Source organism: Convolutriloba macropyga, chromosome 1 (genome assembly GCF_964194025.1).
Source record: "Convolutriloba macropyga chromosome 1, txConMacr16.3, whole genome shotgun sequence".
Classification (NCBI taxonomy): Eukaryota; Metazoa; Xenacoelomorpha; order Acoela; family Convolutidae; genus Convolutriloba; species Convolutriloba macropyga.
In genome coordinates this window covers 59,794,752-59,812,847 of record NC_134468.1, presented here as the reverse complement: position 1 = coordinate 59,812,847, position 18,096 = coordinate 59,794,752, and the positions used below count along the sequence as shown (strand labels likewise).

Genomic DNA, 18,096 nt, shown 5'->3' with positions numbered 1-18,096 from the left:
AAGGAAGCAGGTTACTTAAAAATAAATTCTGTACTATTTCAATCTTAGATGCTATTGCTACTAATTTTAGAATGCTTGTTTACTATTTTTAGCGCTAATTTGGAAGTTTCTTAAGCATGTTTCCTTATTTTGAGACGTCATTGCAAGTTTTATGTTTTTGGGTGCACATGCTTTGTTTTTTTAAAAATTATCAAAAATTTTCTCCGTTCCCTGCAGTTTTTGTTGCATTTTCTCATTGACAGCAAATATTTACGGTAAATAGGTGCTCATACGTTTATGAAGAAAACTCAAGCAAAATTGGGGGTTTTGTCTTAACAAACTCTTTTTCATTTTCGAAAAGTCTATGTAATTCTCAAGTAAAGTCGACCGAGTTAGCTCACAAGAACTTTGTGTATAACCAGGTTTTCAAGAGAATCGTTAGCAAAACTCGTGTTAATTTCGCAAGTTTGGATACCTTTTACAAAGTTTTGTCGACGCCTATTTGCAACAAAATCTGGTTTACTGGTCATCATTTGACTAGCATCCCTGTGACCTGGTGATTTCCTGTCTAGATTTTATATGCTACATAATTTACCAGATACACGTTGCGAAAAGAAAATGTCCATTCTAATTGCTCTCAACTACTTAAAATGATGTGTGATAGTCTAGTCCAGCAGGCATGCGAATTTGGACCTTGTGGTGAAAATATCAATTTTTTTGGTCAGATGTACCGCAGCCTACAAAATCAGTGATGACGTCGGAGAGCGCTGACTTTTTGTGACAATTACAGCTTTTAAAAATGTGGCGTCTCTTAACTAGTGTGATATCTTGAATCCTTCCAAGAAAATTTTCTTTTTTGACGACGTTGAAAATGTCCTCATCTGCTGACGCTTGATACCGATTTTCGACTTGCGAGTATTTGAAGATGCTTTCAAAACATATGTTCGCATTGAGAAGTCATGTTAAGAGGCGAGGCAGTATCGGCTATTGAAGCAGATTTGCTGTTGACGTCCTTCCTTGCCTTGACGCGAGACTGTCGCCTTAGAGCATCTGGCTGACACCCCTTCATTGTTGCCATCAAAAATTACTATTGAGGTAAAAACATTCTAGATAGATAATCAAGCTATTTGCGGTCCATTTTCCCTAATGGAGCACGTCTTGTTTCCACAGCTCTTGTAAAAAGGAGTAAAAAATTTCAGTTTAAAAAGAGCGGTTTCGTTGAATTTTCGGAAGTTTGTCTTCTAGAGGTCAAAATGACATCGGCAACAAATACAGAAGTCAATTTCTCTGCCCTACTCTGTCCTATACATTTGTGAAACATAGCCGGCAGATTGCCGGAATAGCTGCGAAAGAATAGACCTGCGTGCCATATAATAGAGATAGAAACAGATACAGATCTAAATTGGAAAAAAAATCGACGCAGCTCAAAAAACTAGGCTAAAAAACATTCAGCGCTAAATTAATAAAGCTTGTTAAAATTCATTCCACAGACGCCTCTTATTAGGGAAGTTTACTGCACATAGGAGTTCCTTTGACCTTAAACAAATTCAAAAGTTTTAAAGTGCAAAAATCATTTTATTGAGTGAGGTAAGTCACGTATGATCAAAACCTAATCACGCAAATAACCTAAAAACTTTTGCTAAAGCGAGTGAGAAATGACGTCACGCGCGCAAATGCCGTTAGTGAGAGGAAGAACTCATTCAGAAAATTTGACTTTTTCAGCTTTGCTGTGTGAACAAATGTAAAACGAAAAAAGAGCGTCAACGACGAAACAAAAAAACATAGCAGGACAAGTCCTGACGTAAAATTCAAAGAATTTTCATTGACTAAACAAAAAACTAGACCTAGAAGGGACTATGAATGGATTGGGAAAACCATTTAGAAAAAATCCGATCCAAAAAATCGAAAAAAACAGTAAAAATCAAAGTGAAATTGCCGCATGTGAACAAAAAACCATTAGCGAGAAAGCGAATTTTTGTTCAAACACCGTTTTCTCACTACTTAAAATTTAGAGCGAAAAAATTTCACACCGCAAAACCACTCGCTTTTTCGCTCCACTTCCTGTTTCGGCGTGACCAAAATCACTACTCCAATTTGACTTCAAAAATCATGAAAATGTGTGAACAGATCTTAAAAACATAGCAGGACAAGTCCTGACGTACAATTCAAAGAATTTTCATTGACTAAACAGAAAACTAGACCTAGAACGGACTATCAAAGGATTGGAAAAACCATTTAGAAAAAATTCCAATCCAAAAAATCGAAAAAACAGTAAAAATCAAAGTGAAATTGCCGCATGTGAACAAAAAAACCACCACCGATAAAGCGAATTTTTGTTCAAACACCGTATTCTCACTCTACTTTAAAATTAGAGCAAAAAAATTTCACGCCGCAAAGCCACTCGCTTTTTCGCTCCATTTCCTGTTTCGGCGTGACCAAAATCACTACTCCAATTTGACTTCAAAATTCATGAAAATGTGTGAACAGATCTTAAAAAAAAGACAGCGCCCCAATACAATTCAAATTCTTTGAATTGTAAAAAAACCAAGAGCACCGCAATATAGCTACGCTCAGCTTACAGCTTCGCAGCTATAAAAAACACTGGCATGCGTTCAAATTAAACGCCACCATGTCACCAACGAAGGAATAGCTCAACGTCCCGAAATTATACCATAAACTTTTCTGTTCTTCATATGATCGCCCTTGGTCAGTTTAATGAATATGTATCACACTCTATGAAAAGAAAGTTATTTTAAACATTGATATTATTGCACATTAAATAATAAATACGTCTCTTCTAATCTACAAATTTTTATTGGATAAAATAGACAATTATTTGGCAAAAGATACTCTGGTCTATGAATACGACTGCAAATTTGTTAAATCTGTACTGCACATTACATTAAAATCAAATCATCGACAAAGTTCCGCTGATGATAACTGCATTAACCCAAGATATGACAACTCCATCTTCAAATTATCACTTTATTAGGTAGGAGTCACGAAGCCAGAAATCAAGTATAGAGACCATCAGTTGAATTAGGACAGAATCGAGAACTGAATCTCAATCCTTACGCAGCAGAAGACGAACACTGGTGCAAAATTCGTCCATTGTCCAAACTCAACGTATTAAATTGAGTTGTTTCATTGATCTTAACTCGTTCGACGTCGAACACAGTCTCATCTTCATTCTGAGGCAATGTGACCTTCACGGACATGCTAATTTCATTATTCAACATTGAAGACAAAGAATCAGAATCTTCTGGCACCTTCCGAGTCACATCTTCAGTCTCCTGTTGGTTCTCTAGTTCCTGCTGTTGATAGTTCATCTTCACAATTTCTCTCCGCTTCCGGTCAATCTTTTCGTTGTCCAGAAACACAGGTGGAAATTCGCTGTCTAAGCTCATCTGCACACTAGTAGAGGACAAATTAACATTCGAACTTTTCTGACCCGTCACCGTGAAACCAGAGTTTTCAAGTGAGTCCAATTTGTCACGCCTCATACAAGACAAGCTAAAAAGATAACATGCTTTTTTGAAACGTACAATTCTTCAAAACAAACATAGCCCGCTGCGTTGATAAATGCACTTATGCTCAACGGTATCAATGTTATGAACACAGTAGTCATACTAATCATCCAATTTTTAGTACCGGATATAAGTTACAATCTATTTCAGATCATCATCTGAAACGAATTGTATACTAATAGTCTGCCTGCATGAACACCACTTCACAATCAATCATCCAGCTAAATTTGGACAAACTGCGATCAAAACATCAAATTTATGCCCCTCTTGTAAACTATCATATGAGAAAAAATTTTACCCACACATTGGCGTTAGAGCTACTTGAACATAAAGTCGAGTTCTAATTGAACTAAAGTCGGGTGAATTGCTCTCGAACGACCGGTTGGCTTCGTCAGTAGCTAGCCTCGATTAGCTGAGACTAGCTTTAGCTTAATTGAAGAGTGTGAGGTGAGGAGCGCAGATGATGACATCACGCCAGATAACAGCAGCTGAAGTGCGGCATCAACAAAAGAGTTAAGGATTATATATATATATATATATATATATATATATATATATATATATACAGGGTATGCGATAGATATAAAAAGTGAACGAAAAAGTGAAGCGAGGAAACACCAACAAACAGAGAGAGAGAGAGAGAGAGAGAGAGAGAGAGAGAATGCGCGCTAGAATATTTTCCATCATGAGATTCGACTCTGCAAATTCCAGTTTTCTAGCCTAGTTAGTAAATAAATCATTAAAAAAATGAAAGTGCAAAATTCAAACAGAAAGTTTCCACATTTGGCAGTGAAAAAAATGTCGCTGGAGTCGACAACCATTTGTCGCTGGAGTTCTGTCACGTTACCCAACTGCAAGACTTAAAAATTTTCGTTGACCAGAAATTTTAAAAAATCTTGCTAATATCCGTGATACTAATATCTCCAGAACCAGTTAATTGTCTCATGACACTAACCGTTATCCCTATCGCAAGCCTTCACTGGCTCATAAAGATCGAAGAATTTGGAAAACGATAATAATTTTTCAAAAACTTGAAAAATAAAATTGCTAAAACTCGATCATTAAAATACTGATAACCATTCCATTAACTCTAAAAACTATGCAAACGCTTATTATCAAACCTTGGAGGAGATCCCTGGGCCCCTGGTACCAGAAAAAAATCAACAAAATTCAAAAAAAATGAAATTGCTAATGTTTCTTTGAAAAAATTGCTTAAATTCGTGACACTAAAATCTTGAAAAACAATCCATTGCATCTAAAAACTATGCATTAACCTATTATCAAATACTGGAGGAGGTTCCTTGGTTCTTGAGGCTGGAGTAACCTAAAATATTACACGATTTCAAAAATTTTGAAATTGCAAATATTTAAAAAAAAATTCTTTAACTTGTGATATTAAAGTCTTGAAAGATTAATTTTTTCTAGCAACTACGCAGTAACTTATGATCAAAACCTAGAGGAGACTTCTGGGCCCAGGGTGCCGGACAAAATTGCCGGTAAAAATTATATTAAAAAAGTCTTAAAATCATGTTATTAAAAATTGAAAACTATTTCATTGCCACTAGAAGCTATGAATTAACCTATTATCAAACTAGAGGAGCTTCCTGGACTCTTGAGGCTGGAGAAACTTATTATCGAACCCCCTAAGGGGTTATCTGGCTGTAGGTCTGGAATAACTTGAATAACAACTTCAATTTCAAAAAAAGTTGAAAATAATTGCAAGTCATGTAAAAAAAATGCTAAAATTCCTCATGTTAAAATGTTGAAAACTATTCCATTACCACTAGAAACTGTGCAGTAATCTCCCAGAGGAATTTCCTTGACACATAGGGCAGAATAAACTCAAAAAACGACAAAAATGCGTAAGAAGCTTGAAAAAAATTGTGAAAATTAGTATAAATTTGCGTGTTTTTGCTCGGATTACCAAAACATAGCTCTTAAAAAGGTCATAAAAAGTACTCATGTCTCGCCAAAGACCTTTTTCAATTTTAACCAGCCTCAATTTTAGACTGATCCAGCAATAAATTCGAAAAATGACTTGAAAAAAAAACACGAAAAATTGTAACATTTTGGGCTCAAAAACTCCTAAAATAACCTTTTAACCTTAAACTAGGGCCTTCCTGGTAGCTTCATCACACTAAGCACTTGAAGGACTACTAAACGCGGCTAAGGGCCTCTAATGAAACTTTATGCCCGCTGGGCTCTACCTGTTTATCCCGTTTTTAAGGACGAAAAGTCAATGGGTCAGACGAAAAATCGGTCAAGCGAAAAATTTCACAAAAAGACGAACAGGACAAATATAATTGCTACAAACTTCGTTCGAGAGCAATTAAACAAGAAGAAAAAGTAATTGACGTAAAATGGCTATTACCTTTTTGTGAATGCAGTCTGTAACTTTGCATAGCCATGTTGAGAAGTACAAACCTGCAAAAGCTGTTGGTTATATTCTGTTTGTTATCATACAAATTTCTGTAGGGCAATTGGTGTGTAGGGTCAGACAGCTTCTGTCTGGAGAGCCAGCCTCCAATGACTCCATTTTTCCTTTTGTTCGTCAATTTGGCAGGCAAAGACACGCGTCGGTTGCAGCCTTTTCTAGCACATTGCTTTGCAGCATCGCTATCCGTACTGTTGCCTGTTGGCCATGCTTTCTTATTCTTTCCAACCTGATTGTTGATCACTTTGTTTGCACTTGTAGCACCACTTTGCCTCGCAACCCCTCCTGATGTGACTGTGGTTAGTCCTGAATGTACGAGGGGTCCTCCATTGATATCAAGGTCGTAATAATCTTCGTGGCCATATAACATGGGTATGTTGTTGTGACATCCCGTGGAGTCCACCAGCCACCCGTCTCCTTCCACCACCATCTCATACAGTGAAGTCATCACTGCCTACAACACCATCTTTCTTTTCAACCAATGACTGACTGGCTTTAACACCACATATTGTCGAAATCCCATTTGCCGAACAAATAACATCTGTCCAAGCGTTTAAAAATTAATTTATTGCAAAATTAAACTATTGCAAAAAAAATATGAACAAATTCCATAACTCTATCATCGCCATGACTCTCGTTTATGGCACTTTGAGCTAATAATGGGAATTGCGCGGCAAAAACAGATGAAAGTTAATCCATTTCTGCTTGCTTTCACTTATACAACCTGGCGCTGGAAAGTGGCGTGGGTATTTTTTTTATTTATGCAAAACCCATTCTTTTTTTTATTGCAAGTCCAATCAACAGATATAAAATTTCGGCCAGATGCATAATCGCAAATAGTGGTACCTGTCTCTCAGACATGTTCATTTTGAGTGGATCGAGGCACACCTGAACACCTTGGAATGTCTTCCTCTTCCTCTTGAAAATAGGGGAGGTGTCTGATGGGAGAATGCCACGAGTGGTGGCGTCCAATAACTCGTACCGCTTCTTCTTGACAATCAATTGGGCCTTCTCCACCAGAAACCAAGGTGCACTCAAGTGCTGCCTGAAATCCATCCATTTTAAATGTCTGCCTTAAACAACTCTCAAAAAGCATCAGTTCTTCCTTTTAAACCATTTTCTTTTTAAACCATTTAAACCAATTTCCATATCTTTATCTTCGCTAAAATATCTTCTAACTAAATTTCTCACGACTTTTCAAGAGAAAATTGAAGGGCAGGTTTGGTCCTGCGAAAGTGGCTCTGAACGTAATTCTTATTAGAAAAACCAGAATAGGTCTTTCTTCTCTTTTTGAGGAAACCTCAAACTCAATTTTCTCACTTTGTGATTTCAAATTTTTCAATAGTTGGTAATAATCGCTAGTTTCGCGAAATCCAACAGTTAATTTTATGGCCTTGGACCTTAAAAACTGAATCCGTGGCAATGAATCCATCTTCTGTTCTCCTATTACACAAAAAATAGGGACAAATTTTGGGAGAAAAATGAAACTTGAAGGAAGATAACAGAAGGTATAGGTCAATTGAATGTGGATCGGAACAGAGTTGATTAAAAAATAATAAAGCTGTTCCTTTTTAACTTTTCGGCACTAAGAGTGGTTTTTAATGTCGAATTAGATGAAAATGTCAGCTCAATTATCAAATGACTAGTTTAACTAATTTTGCTGGCTTGGTTTAGGATTCACGGTTTTCCAAAGTTAGCAATTTCAGGGTTTTATTCTTAAAGTGAGGAGAGGACCAAATAATTTTCAGTTCTGCCGTTATGTTTCAGACTGACGCGTGGCATCTCCTATTGTCCTCAACCCCTGCTGTGGATTCCATTGGAAATGGACGGCACACTAGCGTACTTGCTAGTTTTCACTAACCAAACCTTTTTCGAATGTTTTAAACAAATGAAGTTGGTATCATTAGGTCGATGCTATAAGATTGATGCTCAAAGTTTAATACTGATGTTTTTATTATTTATGAAGGCAAATCATTCATGAAGCTGTCAATCATTCATAGTAACTAATATCTATAAAAAGTAACTGATTCCAATTATATTTCACTTTATCACTCGTTGTGACCAAAAAAATCAATTGTCGCTACAATCATTGTTTTAAAGGTTGAGAATAGATAAATTTGCAAATAATTTGCCGTTCTTGAAGAACTTTGCCTATTGATGTTTCGTTTCTTTGAGCTCCAATGAAACATCAGTTTGCATTTTTTGTTTGAAGAGTGAGATCGAGCTGTAAGCTTAGTGTCTTTCGTAGTTTTAGTTTTAATTGATGGCCGTTTCCTTTAGATATTATATGAATTGCTATTTCAATCACTTCAAGCAGATTTTGTGTAACGTTGTGCCCATTTTCCGCAGCAAATTAGTTTTGGTGCAGCATTGACATCAAGGAGTTGTTTGTTTCAATCAATGGCCAAGTTGGTTCAAAATGAAAACTGTGCCACAGCCGAGCCGCGTCCGCTTCGTCTCCAGCTTGTACCTGTGGTTCGACACCTGACGCAGATTTTGGAAAACCGAATTCTCGTTGTGAGACAAAAGAGGAGCAGCAACGTCAAAAGCGGACTTCTTGGAGAAACAGGCAACGGCGACGGAGAAGTTGATGGGTCTTATTCTCCAGCCAGATCTTGATGCTCCTCAAGTATGCTTGAAGAACATCTCGTTCAAAACAATGACGACCACGACTGCGATGGGAGAGCTCACAGCATCATTGAGATCATTTAAATTGCCAACCGGTGCGTTGACCGTTTGGCAATTGGCGTTCGCATCGTCTACGTTTGTAATTTATTGTTTCTGTATGTCTGTAATCGAAAGAAAGACTATTTTTTATCAGTACCCTATTTAACCGACAATAGCTGAGGCCAGGCCGTTATGTAGTATCAATTAAGTATTGATGCTTAGATGTAACGCAATATTTTTTTTCAGATGTGCTATATGCTCGGATTCAACAGTTGGCTGTGCTGTGATTGGACGCCAGAAAATTGTGAATATTGTTGAAGCCGTTGTTTTGAAGTTTTGAGCGCATATCTCAATATATTTTAACTAAGTTCGTAAGCTATGAATAAGAATTTACAATCTTTCCATATGAAGGACATATGAAAGGACAAAGACATTTTCAGTTTTGCAATCATGTTTCAGACTGACGAGCGGCATCCCTCAGGTTGTCTCCAATCAGTGCTCTGGATTCCAACAGAAACGAACGGCACTATAGCGCGATTGCTAGTTTTCAATAGCCGAAGCATTTTTGCCTAAGGCTAGTATCATAAGGTCTATGCTATTAGATTGGGGATCAAAAAGTGATACTGATGTTTTTGATAGAAGGCAATTCATGAAGCTGTTGGAGAAATAGTATGGTGTCCACTAACATTCATAGTAACTTGAGTTTGAATAACACCGAGAGCAAGTTTTTGTTCTGATTTATATTTCACTTTACCACTCGTTCTGACCAATAAAAAATAATTGTTGAGTTCTAACCGATCATTAATTTGTCTTATTTATTCGAAGAGAGAGTGAAATTGAGCTGTAAGCGTAGTGTCGTTCAAAGTTTTGATTTAGATTGTTTGCTGTTTTCTTTAGATGTGACAAGATTAGATATTTCACTCACTTTAAGCAAACTTTGAGTAACGTTATGTCCATTTGCCGCAACAAATTAGTTTTTACGTTTTGGCACCGTATTGAAGTCAAGTCGTCGCTTTCCAGAAGAAATCATTGGTTTTTTTACGAGGACGAACGTTGGAAGTTTAACCACCGGAAGAGCAGCTTCGTATGCGAATGGCTGAGTACAATCAAGTAGCGAACAGCATCATACTGAAAAAACACAGGCTGCGTATTTGTACTCTAGTGCAAGAAACGCACCATTAGCAGATTTTTTGTGTTCTCGAAAGCGACGAGTCCTGCTCGCAGGAAATAGGAGATGAAAGAATACCCAGCTTTTCACGCCTTTGGCATTCCTGGAATGCCACATGTAGTGCAGCTTTTCCGTCGAACCAAAATGAAGCGGAACAATTCCTGCCGTTTCCAAATAGTTTTGCACCTGGAGATGAACTGTGGTTTCTACAGCCTACGCGTGATGGGAACATTGGAAAAAACATTGTCCTTCAAAGCAAGGAGGTTATTTCTCCATCAAGTAGCAACCCATTCTGGCAAATGGAAATTAGTTTTTACTTTTTGCATCGTATTTATTGACTTCAAAATGTTGATTTCCAGAAAAAATGAGTGTTTTTTACGAGGAAAGAAGTTGGAAGACTGCCAGCGGAAAATGGAGCTTCTTAAGGGCTTGACTGAGTACAATCAAGTAGCGTGCAACATAAGAAAAAAATCCAGTTTTAAGGTTGCGTAATTGTACTCTAGCGCTAAGAAACGCACCAATACCAGATCTTTTGCAGTCTCGAAAGCGACGAGTCGTGCTCACAGGAAAAAGGAGACAAAGGAAGCTTTCATGCGTTTGAAATTGCTGGAACGCCGCATGTAGTACAGCGTTTCAGTGGAACCAAATTGTTAACGCCCACTAAAGACAATAGGTGTAAGGGGACCATGTGTGACGGTCAATTCCCTGCTGATGCTTGCGATTTCACCAAAGTTCCCGCTCGGAAACAGTGGGCATTGAACTTTAAATTGCTGCGATGAGCTTGACTATATTACAAGCGACGACGAGGCCATCTGCTCAAGTCGTCTGTCGCAAGTTGTTTTGGACGAAAGCGTTCATTCATGGCCAGCAACAGATTCTCGCGTCACTTCCATTGATATCAATGATGTAAGCAAACTAGATGTTTTAATCTTTCCTCCCTTGTCAATAATTGAATTTTATGGTGATTCAACAATCAAAAGCTTGCGCTGATATTTCGACCGATGAAGGATTCCACGTTAAGGGCTGGTGCAAGCCGGGTGTTAAGGAGTCAGAGACCGTGAACGAGTCCTTTTCAATCAACGTGTGTTACGGGATGCCAGAACAAAGTCTGGATGAGAGAGCTTTTATTCTCTCTGTCTGGATTTAGAAGAAAAGTCTGGATATAGAGGCACTCCGGCTCAACAGTCTAGTAAACCCCTTTTTTCCTAATGTTATTTTCTTGTGACAAAAGAGGGGCTCTCATTACCTATTTATCAAGCAGAGCTGTGCAGAGCTTCTTTTCAAAATATAATTCTAAATACTTCTTTGTTCCAAGATAATGGTTTTGAGCTAAAGCACGTTATGTCAGTCATTTTGCAGTGGACTCCCAATTAAATTCAATCGGAGCTTCGAGGCTACCGGCAGCCTTGAATTGGTTGCTCCTGTTACAGGGAATGGACCACGAACTTCATGTACTGGCCCTTCTGATGTCAGTGACTAAGCAAATTGTAATTGTTGGCAGTTTCCTTTAGATGTTATAAGAATTGATATTTCAATCACTTCAAGCATATTTTATGTAACGTTGTGCCCAATTTCCGCACCGACTCAGTTTTAAGGTTTTAGCGCTGCACTGACATCAAGGAGTTGTTTGTTTCCAGAAGAAATAAGTGGTTTTTACGAGGAGGAAGGTTGGAAGATTAACCGCGGGAAGAGCAGCTTCGTATGCGAATGACTGAGTACAATCAAGCAGCGAATAGCAACATACTGAAAAAACACAGGCTGCGCATTTGTACTCGTGCTAAAAAACGCACCATTAGCAGATTTTTTGTGTTCTCGAAAGCGAAGAGTCGTGCTCACAGGAAATAAGAGACAAAAAAAGTCACGCCTTTGGCATTCTTGGAAAGCCCCATGTAGTGAAGCGTTTCAGTCGAACCAAAATGAAGCGCAACACTTCCTGCTCGTTGGGCTGTATTGTTTGCTTCTCGTTTGTATAAATGGGAATCTTCTTATGTCTTACGGCTCGTCGTTTTTCGCTTACAGGCTTGATTTCATTTATTTGAACAGTCAGATCGGGGAATTGAATAAGGGCTTGTTTTGGGCTAATTGAAATATCATGCTTGACAAAGAACGGGTTGCCAAGGATGGCCGAGTTTGTTGAGGAAAGGACGAAAAAGTCTTCAACAAAATCTGTGTGAGCGAGTTTAAATTTAATTTCGGCCTGTTTCTCTATTCTGACTAGTTGTCTATTCTGACATTTTGACTGAAGTACAATCTGGTTGCTTCAATTTGACTGCGTTCTTGTCAGTTTCGGTAATTTCTTGAACTAATATGTTGCTTATGACGTTTGCACAAGCGCCGGTGTCAATTAGTGCTCGACGGCTTTTTCCGTTATTAAATTTAATTTTGACATAGGGGAGAAGGGATGATCTCATATTTGGGTTTATATTGTAAAGATTAAATAGTTTGCTAGACTGCTCTATAGATTTGGAGGACTGTCTGCGAATTTTGGGCGTTAAGCGTGGCTTTATTAGTTTTTTGATTGGCGATTAAATGGAAATGAGGTTCCTCTATTATTAGTTCTACCTCTCTGAGAACATTGACTTTATCGGTGATTTGGATAACCAATATGTATAACAGAAGGTACCGCTGGATCTAGTCACAGGCATATATGGGCTGGTGGGAATGCGGAATTGTGACTGAGGTGTGAAATTTCGAGGATAAATCACTTGAGCATTAGTGTTTGGGAATCGGAGTCTCGGATTTCTATTAGAGAAGTTTCGGCCTCTAATATTATTTCCTCTGTAAGAGTTTTGATAATTTTGACTTGCATAGTTATTTCTGGGCGTGTAGGGCACCACGGGGAATTGCCACTGCCTATTAAATGATTGCTGGGGAGAGTGAAGTACTTCTCTCTGTGTTGTTGTTTCTATCTGTGCAGCCGTGATGCGGTCATCAATTGTTTGAAGCTTTTTGCCTAGTGAATCTTGCGTCTGGTTCATTTTAGAGAGCGCATTTATCAAGTTCTCGGACACTGCGTTATTGATTTCATTGAATCCATCTTCAGGACAGTCATCCTTTCTGCACATGACTCTGATTGTCATCTGTTGTCGAGCAGTGGTGCAGAGGTCGGTAACTAGAGTGGCTGGTGGTTGTTCCATCAGTTTTGATCTCAGCCATCCCGGCATGGCTTTAATGAAAATTCGCTTTACTTGCTCGTTTTTGTTGTCCTCTGCTGCTTGTAATCTAGCAGCTCTTGCGGCTGTTTCTCCATCAAAGCGTGCGTGCTCTGCTCTATCACCTGCTCCTCCATCTCCTGGAAGCGCTAGTGCTGCAACTGCTGCCAGATTTGGCGTTGGGTAGGCACGCTGAGCCTTTGTTTGTAAGTTCACTAGGAGGTTTTCGGGGCTGTCTGTTTTTGGGTCAAATCTTGGTTGTTCTAATTTAAGAACATGTACTTCTTGAAGATCTTGATCCGCGAAGTGGTCCCTGAGTACTGTGAGGCTTAATTCAAGATCATTTCTTGTTGCTTCAGGCAACGTTTGAAAATATCGTAACGCGGCGTTTCGGAGGTGGAGTTGCAGAAAATTTGATTGTTGGTTAACAGGGATTGCTGCAACACCGATGAAACCTCGGAAGAGGTGCTCAAATTGGCGGAAACTTTGATTTTCGGCTCCGCTATAGGGTTCTACTGTTATTTGGGCGATAGCGGTCATCTTATTTTCTTATAATTTTAAAACTGCACTGAATGAAATTAGTAGTGATGATCTGGATGGACTGGGAATGCAATTATTCAGAAATTACGACGAGGGGAGAATCAAAATCATCTAAATCGATGTCATAGCAACGGGTCACGACATGTCTAACTTTAGAAAATTCACGGGCTTTTTGTCGCAAAGTCTTGGGGGCAAGTATTAGTAAGGCACGTTTGTCAATAGAATTTTGAGTTAGAAGCGCGATTTGTTTTGTTTTGTCAGAAACAAAGGCGCTAATGACTGTTGAGGTAATAAGGTTGTTAGTTTGGTGGCTAATGAATTGTATGTAGTTATAGTCTACATATTCCACAAAATGATTTGAATAGCGGCAGTTAGTAACAACAGGGAGTATTTGGGTATTGTATAAATCGTGGGAAGGCATTTTAATTTAGCACCAATGTTTATGTGTTCTAACTCACAGTTTCCAGATTGACTCGGTTTTGTTACCAATAGGGGGCTTCACTCTCTCGTTCTGTGTGTATGTGTCTCAGTATGATGTCACTGTCATTGGGCGTCACCTGCTTTTAGGCTCCAATCTCTGTTGCAATGACTATTGATAATTGGAAGGAAAAACTAATGGCGCTGTCTGTGATGAAGAGGTAGATGAAGAGTGCTGTGATCAGATAATAAGCAATGATGAAGAAGATAAAAAATGCTGCAGTAAAATATAAATAAAGTTTGTTCAGAGACATCGATAATGGGTGAATCAAAGTACTAATTTTAGTTAGAATCTCCTCTTAATATAATTAATTGTGATTTCAGGCTTTCTAAGTCGAGATACATTTCCCTTTGAATTTGCTTAATTACTGATTTGAATTCATAGTGATTGTCGAATGATACTATTGCAAGGAGCCTGTCTTTGTAGTCTTCTGTAAATCCAACAATAAAAATAGTGGGTAATTTATCTTCAAGAAAGATAGAGTACGTTTCTGCGGAGGTATTTCCGATGTTGGGACTTCCGTAGGAGAAGAGTGTTAAATCAAATTTGTGCAGTTGTCTAACTTCATCTGAATCATACAAATAAGTAAGTAATGTTTTGAATAACAATGGAATTAAGGAATGGGAAAATTCAAAAGATAAACAATTTTTTGGACGGAACTAACTGAAAAAGCTGTCTACACTCCTGTCACCATGTAATATACATTTATCCGGCTATATTATTGTGCTAAGTTTGTCGAAGTAATGTTTCTCGCTAATTTAATTAACTACTTAGTAGCATAGCTTTTGTTGCTTAAATTATTCTTTTCGCGTGATTAATTGTTCAGGGCCTGAGCGGTTTTAGTTTTGCTTCGGAGCAGGGCCGACAGCTATAGGTTTTTTCACTAAAAAAGATATTTAAATCTAAGACTGAATTATTTGACTGCTGAATTTCAACTTGATGATTTTGGTTGTGTCGCTCTGGTTAATACTTTTTCAGACCTGCGGGCCGTATTTACATTTGAGTAATCACTTATACAAATACATCAAGATTAGCTCAAGATAATTAGAACTTCTGGCGCATGCTGGCACGTGCCGGGCAAATAAGATGAACACAGTGAAGTGTACATTGTAAATATGACTACAGTTTAGCACTATCACAAATTCCTCTGTTATGGGTAAATCAAATAACAAAAGATAATTAAATGGTTTTTAGAAGAAATATACTTGAGAAAGTTTACAGGATATTAATAAAGTAAATATACATTTTCTCATCTTAATAAGGTAGAAAAATGAAGTCTATATATGGCATTGAGATTAAAGCAAATATAGCACTAAGTAAGGCGATCAGTGAAAATGGGGAAAATATATATCCATTACTATATAAAACGTACTTTAGGACGTTACAGTGAATTTTGTTTGTTGCGTTATTTGTTTTGCATCAAAGTTGCCTATCAACTACTTCAGTTCTCCCAATTATGTCTATCTCTAAAACTTGATCTCAATTTCACTCTATGATTTAGGGCACAAGTTGCACTTCGAACTGCATGCATATGTCACTGAGTGACAATTTCCGGTTCACTTTTCTAGGAAGAAGCATTGAAAAGTTGAAACAAAATCTGAAGAACTACAGCTTTCTTCCACTCAGTACTCTTCTTTGAAAACAAGTTTTTAAAGAGCAAAAAGGAACACATTGTTTGTACAATTAATGAAAGCATGGAAACGCAGCAATGAAAGTTGAGACTGCTCATTAGTATAATCTTCGCTTCTCAGTTTTACAAATGATTGATGAAAACACCAAAATTTGCAAGAAACCAGAATGGATGGAACATCATGTTGAGATGCTCAAATCATGCCTTTCAAAAGTAATGAGCCTATGGTAAAAGACAACTAGCACCCAGCAAAATAGACGTTTAGCCGCTCGAAAAGTCAATAAAGTTTAAAAGAGTTGCTGTGTGTTTGGTGTTTTGAGTTGCAGTGATGGCTAAATGTAAGCAAACTAGTAAAGTCAGTAGATGAGGAGGAGATTTCTGGAGGCGATTAGAGCTACAAGAAATGACACTACAAGAACATCACTTAAAACAGCCAATTTCTGACTCAGGGGGAATTCCTGGTTGTTGGGGGATGGGGAGGGGGGCGCCTGCCCCCCAGACCATAGACCTAACTCTGTCTTTAAAGGCTGCCTCAAAAAGCAGCTTGTATTTTCCTTCAGACGTATATAAGCGACATATTTTTTGCCCATTCAGTTGTCACCTGAAAACGCTTCTCTCGGAGGTAAAGAAGGTTGGTTCATTATTAATGGCACGATTTATTATTTGGTTATTTGAATCTCAAATTTGTTTCTGCAATGTTGCCACAAATTAGTCTCATACACGCCTTTGTATGCCTTGTGTTTTTCTTAGCTTTTTGAAAGATTTCAAAATTTATTTTTTTTCAAAAAAATGGGAGGCCACCTGTTTTGAAAAACCAAATCCAATCAGCTATTTTTTATCCTCAATTCAGGTCACCAATTTGCTGTTCCAAGTAATTTTTAGAGAATGCTTCATGCGTGTGCTTCCTTAGAGCGCTTATTTTAATCTCTGTCCTAGCTCGTATTGAGATTTCTTTAAAACAACAGGAAGTTTGAAATACTATTTCTATTAGACATTTTCTCAATTGTGAAACTTCATTTGCTTAATCAATAACAAAAAAACCAGTAGTTGTGAAATCAACCAGGTAGTCAGAATTGCGTTGTCTTTGTTGTTTCTTATCGACTTGTGTTGCTACCACCAGGCGCGCGTGCTTTTTTTCTTACATAGTAACGTGCTATATAACATAAAATTTGGGGTCATAAAAACACGGGGGGGGGGGAGAAGAATAGATCCCAGTTATCTTTGAATAGCGAGCCAGGAATCAATTTCAATTATTTATAGACAAACGTTGATGAAACAAAATCAAAAGCACCAATAATGCAAATAGAATTGGAACTTAAAAGTTTTTGTGGAGTGAAAACATTTTTGAGGAAAACTCTTGATAAAATTTATCAATAAGCTAAGTGCAACTAAACATTTTGAAATTGAAGGTTACTCAGGCTTTTGGTTCCTTTGAAAAACTCAAGTATTTTTTCTCTGTTTTGTTTTCAAGCTTCAGCTCAATTCTATTCACTTTTTTTCGTAGCAGCTGAAACAATTTTCGTAGCAATTTTTTGGCGTTGAAACAAATGTTTTCGCGATACCATTGATACATCTTATGTTTCCAAATGCGAATTTGGGAATATTCTGTGCCTCCCTGTTTAAAATATTTATGTTTTATTTGAAAAAGTTCAATTTAAAAAATATTTATGGTTGCTGCGTAGCAGGAATAAGCGGAACAGGTCTTACTTGTTGACAATTTGAGCAAGGTTCTCCACAGTTTCCTCCAGGTCATTCTGGATGAACTCGAAGAGGGAGCGCACATTCTGATGGTGCGAGTCACTCAGGTAGTATGCAAACACATACGACGCACTCAACACCTAAAACACAACGCACTGTTTAACATAAACGACTGCCAACGGACTCGCATAACGGAAGCGTTAAATCTGTTAAATCTATCCTCCTCACCTAGCAGATAAAAGTAGTTTTAAAGGATAAAAGAGAACAGAAGATCCGCGAATTCGAACAATTGAGTTCAGAAAGTTATAATGGTAAATCACTCGTACTGGAAACTGAGCAGACGGGAAAATGTCCCGACAAACAAAGCATAAAACCCCAAATCAATTTGTTACAAATGTTCTCGGAGAAAAATTAATTATTTAGCTTACAACACTTGCCGGTACAATGTAGCTTATCTTGATTCATGAGTAGGGAAGCATCTATTGCATCTGATTTCAAATATCGCCAATCAAGTAAAGCTTTTTTGTAAGTTTACCTTGCGAGTGAGGATGAGCTCTTTGATTGCAGTCTCTAGGAATGTGAGTCTTTTCTGTCGCTCAATCGATTCCTCGTCGTCTTCCTCTTTACCGGAAGTGTCACCATTGATATGGTTGCCGTTATCGCTGTTTTTCTGCTTTTTGGCCACATCAAAATTGCTGGTGGTGCCTCTGTTATCTTCTAGCTGTGCCACGTGTTGACTGCTACCACTACACTCGAAGCACCTTAGCAGTGACGATATCCTCTCACGCGCCTGAACAATTTTGCTCCGAAGTTATGCGAGCAA

The 18,096-nt window shown here is 37.9% G+C and overlaps 1 protein-coding gene across 5 annotated transcripts in view; it reads right to left on the bottom strand.

The window, feature by feature from the left end:
* Positions 1 to 2,726: 2,726 nt before the first annotated feature.
* Positions 2,727 to 18,096, bottom strand: part of LOC142341065 (uncharacterized) — a 69,175-nt gene continuing 53,805 nt past the window's right edge. For all 5 annotated transcript variants that reach the window (XM_075391914.1, XM_075391922.1, XM_075391939.1 and 2 more), the window contains 5 exons: positions 17,809 to 18,063; positions 17,283 to 17,413; positions 6,787 to 6,985; positions 5,931 to 6,394; positions 2,727 to 3,492 (listed from right to left, as the gene is read on the bottom strand). In XM_075391914.1, the coding sequence (XP_075248029.1) occupies positions 3,051 to 3,492; positions 5,931 to 6,394; positions 6,787 to 6,985; positions 17,283 to 17,413; positions 17,809 to 18,063 (1,491 nt within the window). In that variant the 3' untranslated portion in view covers positions 2,727 to 3,050. The remainder of the gene's footprint in view (positions 3,493 to 5,930; positions 6,395 to 6,786; positions 6,986 to 17,282; positions 17,414 to 17,808; positions 18,064 to 18,096) is intronic.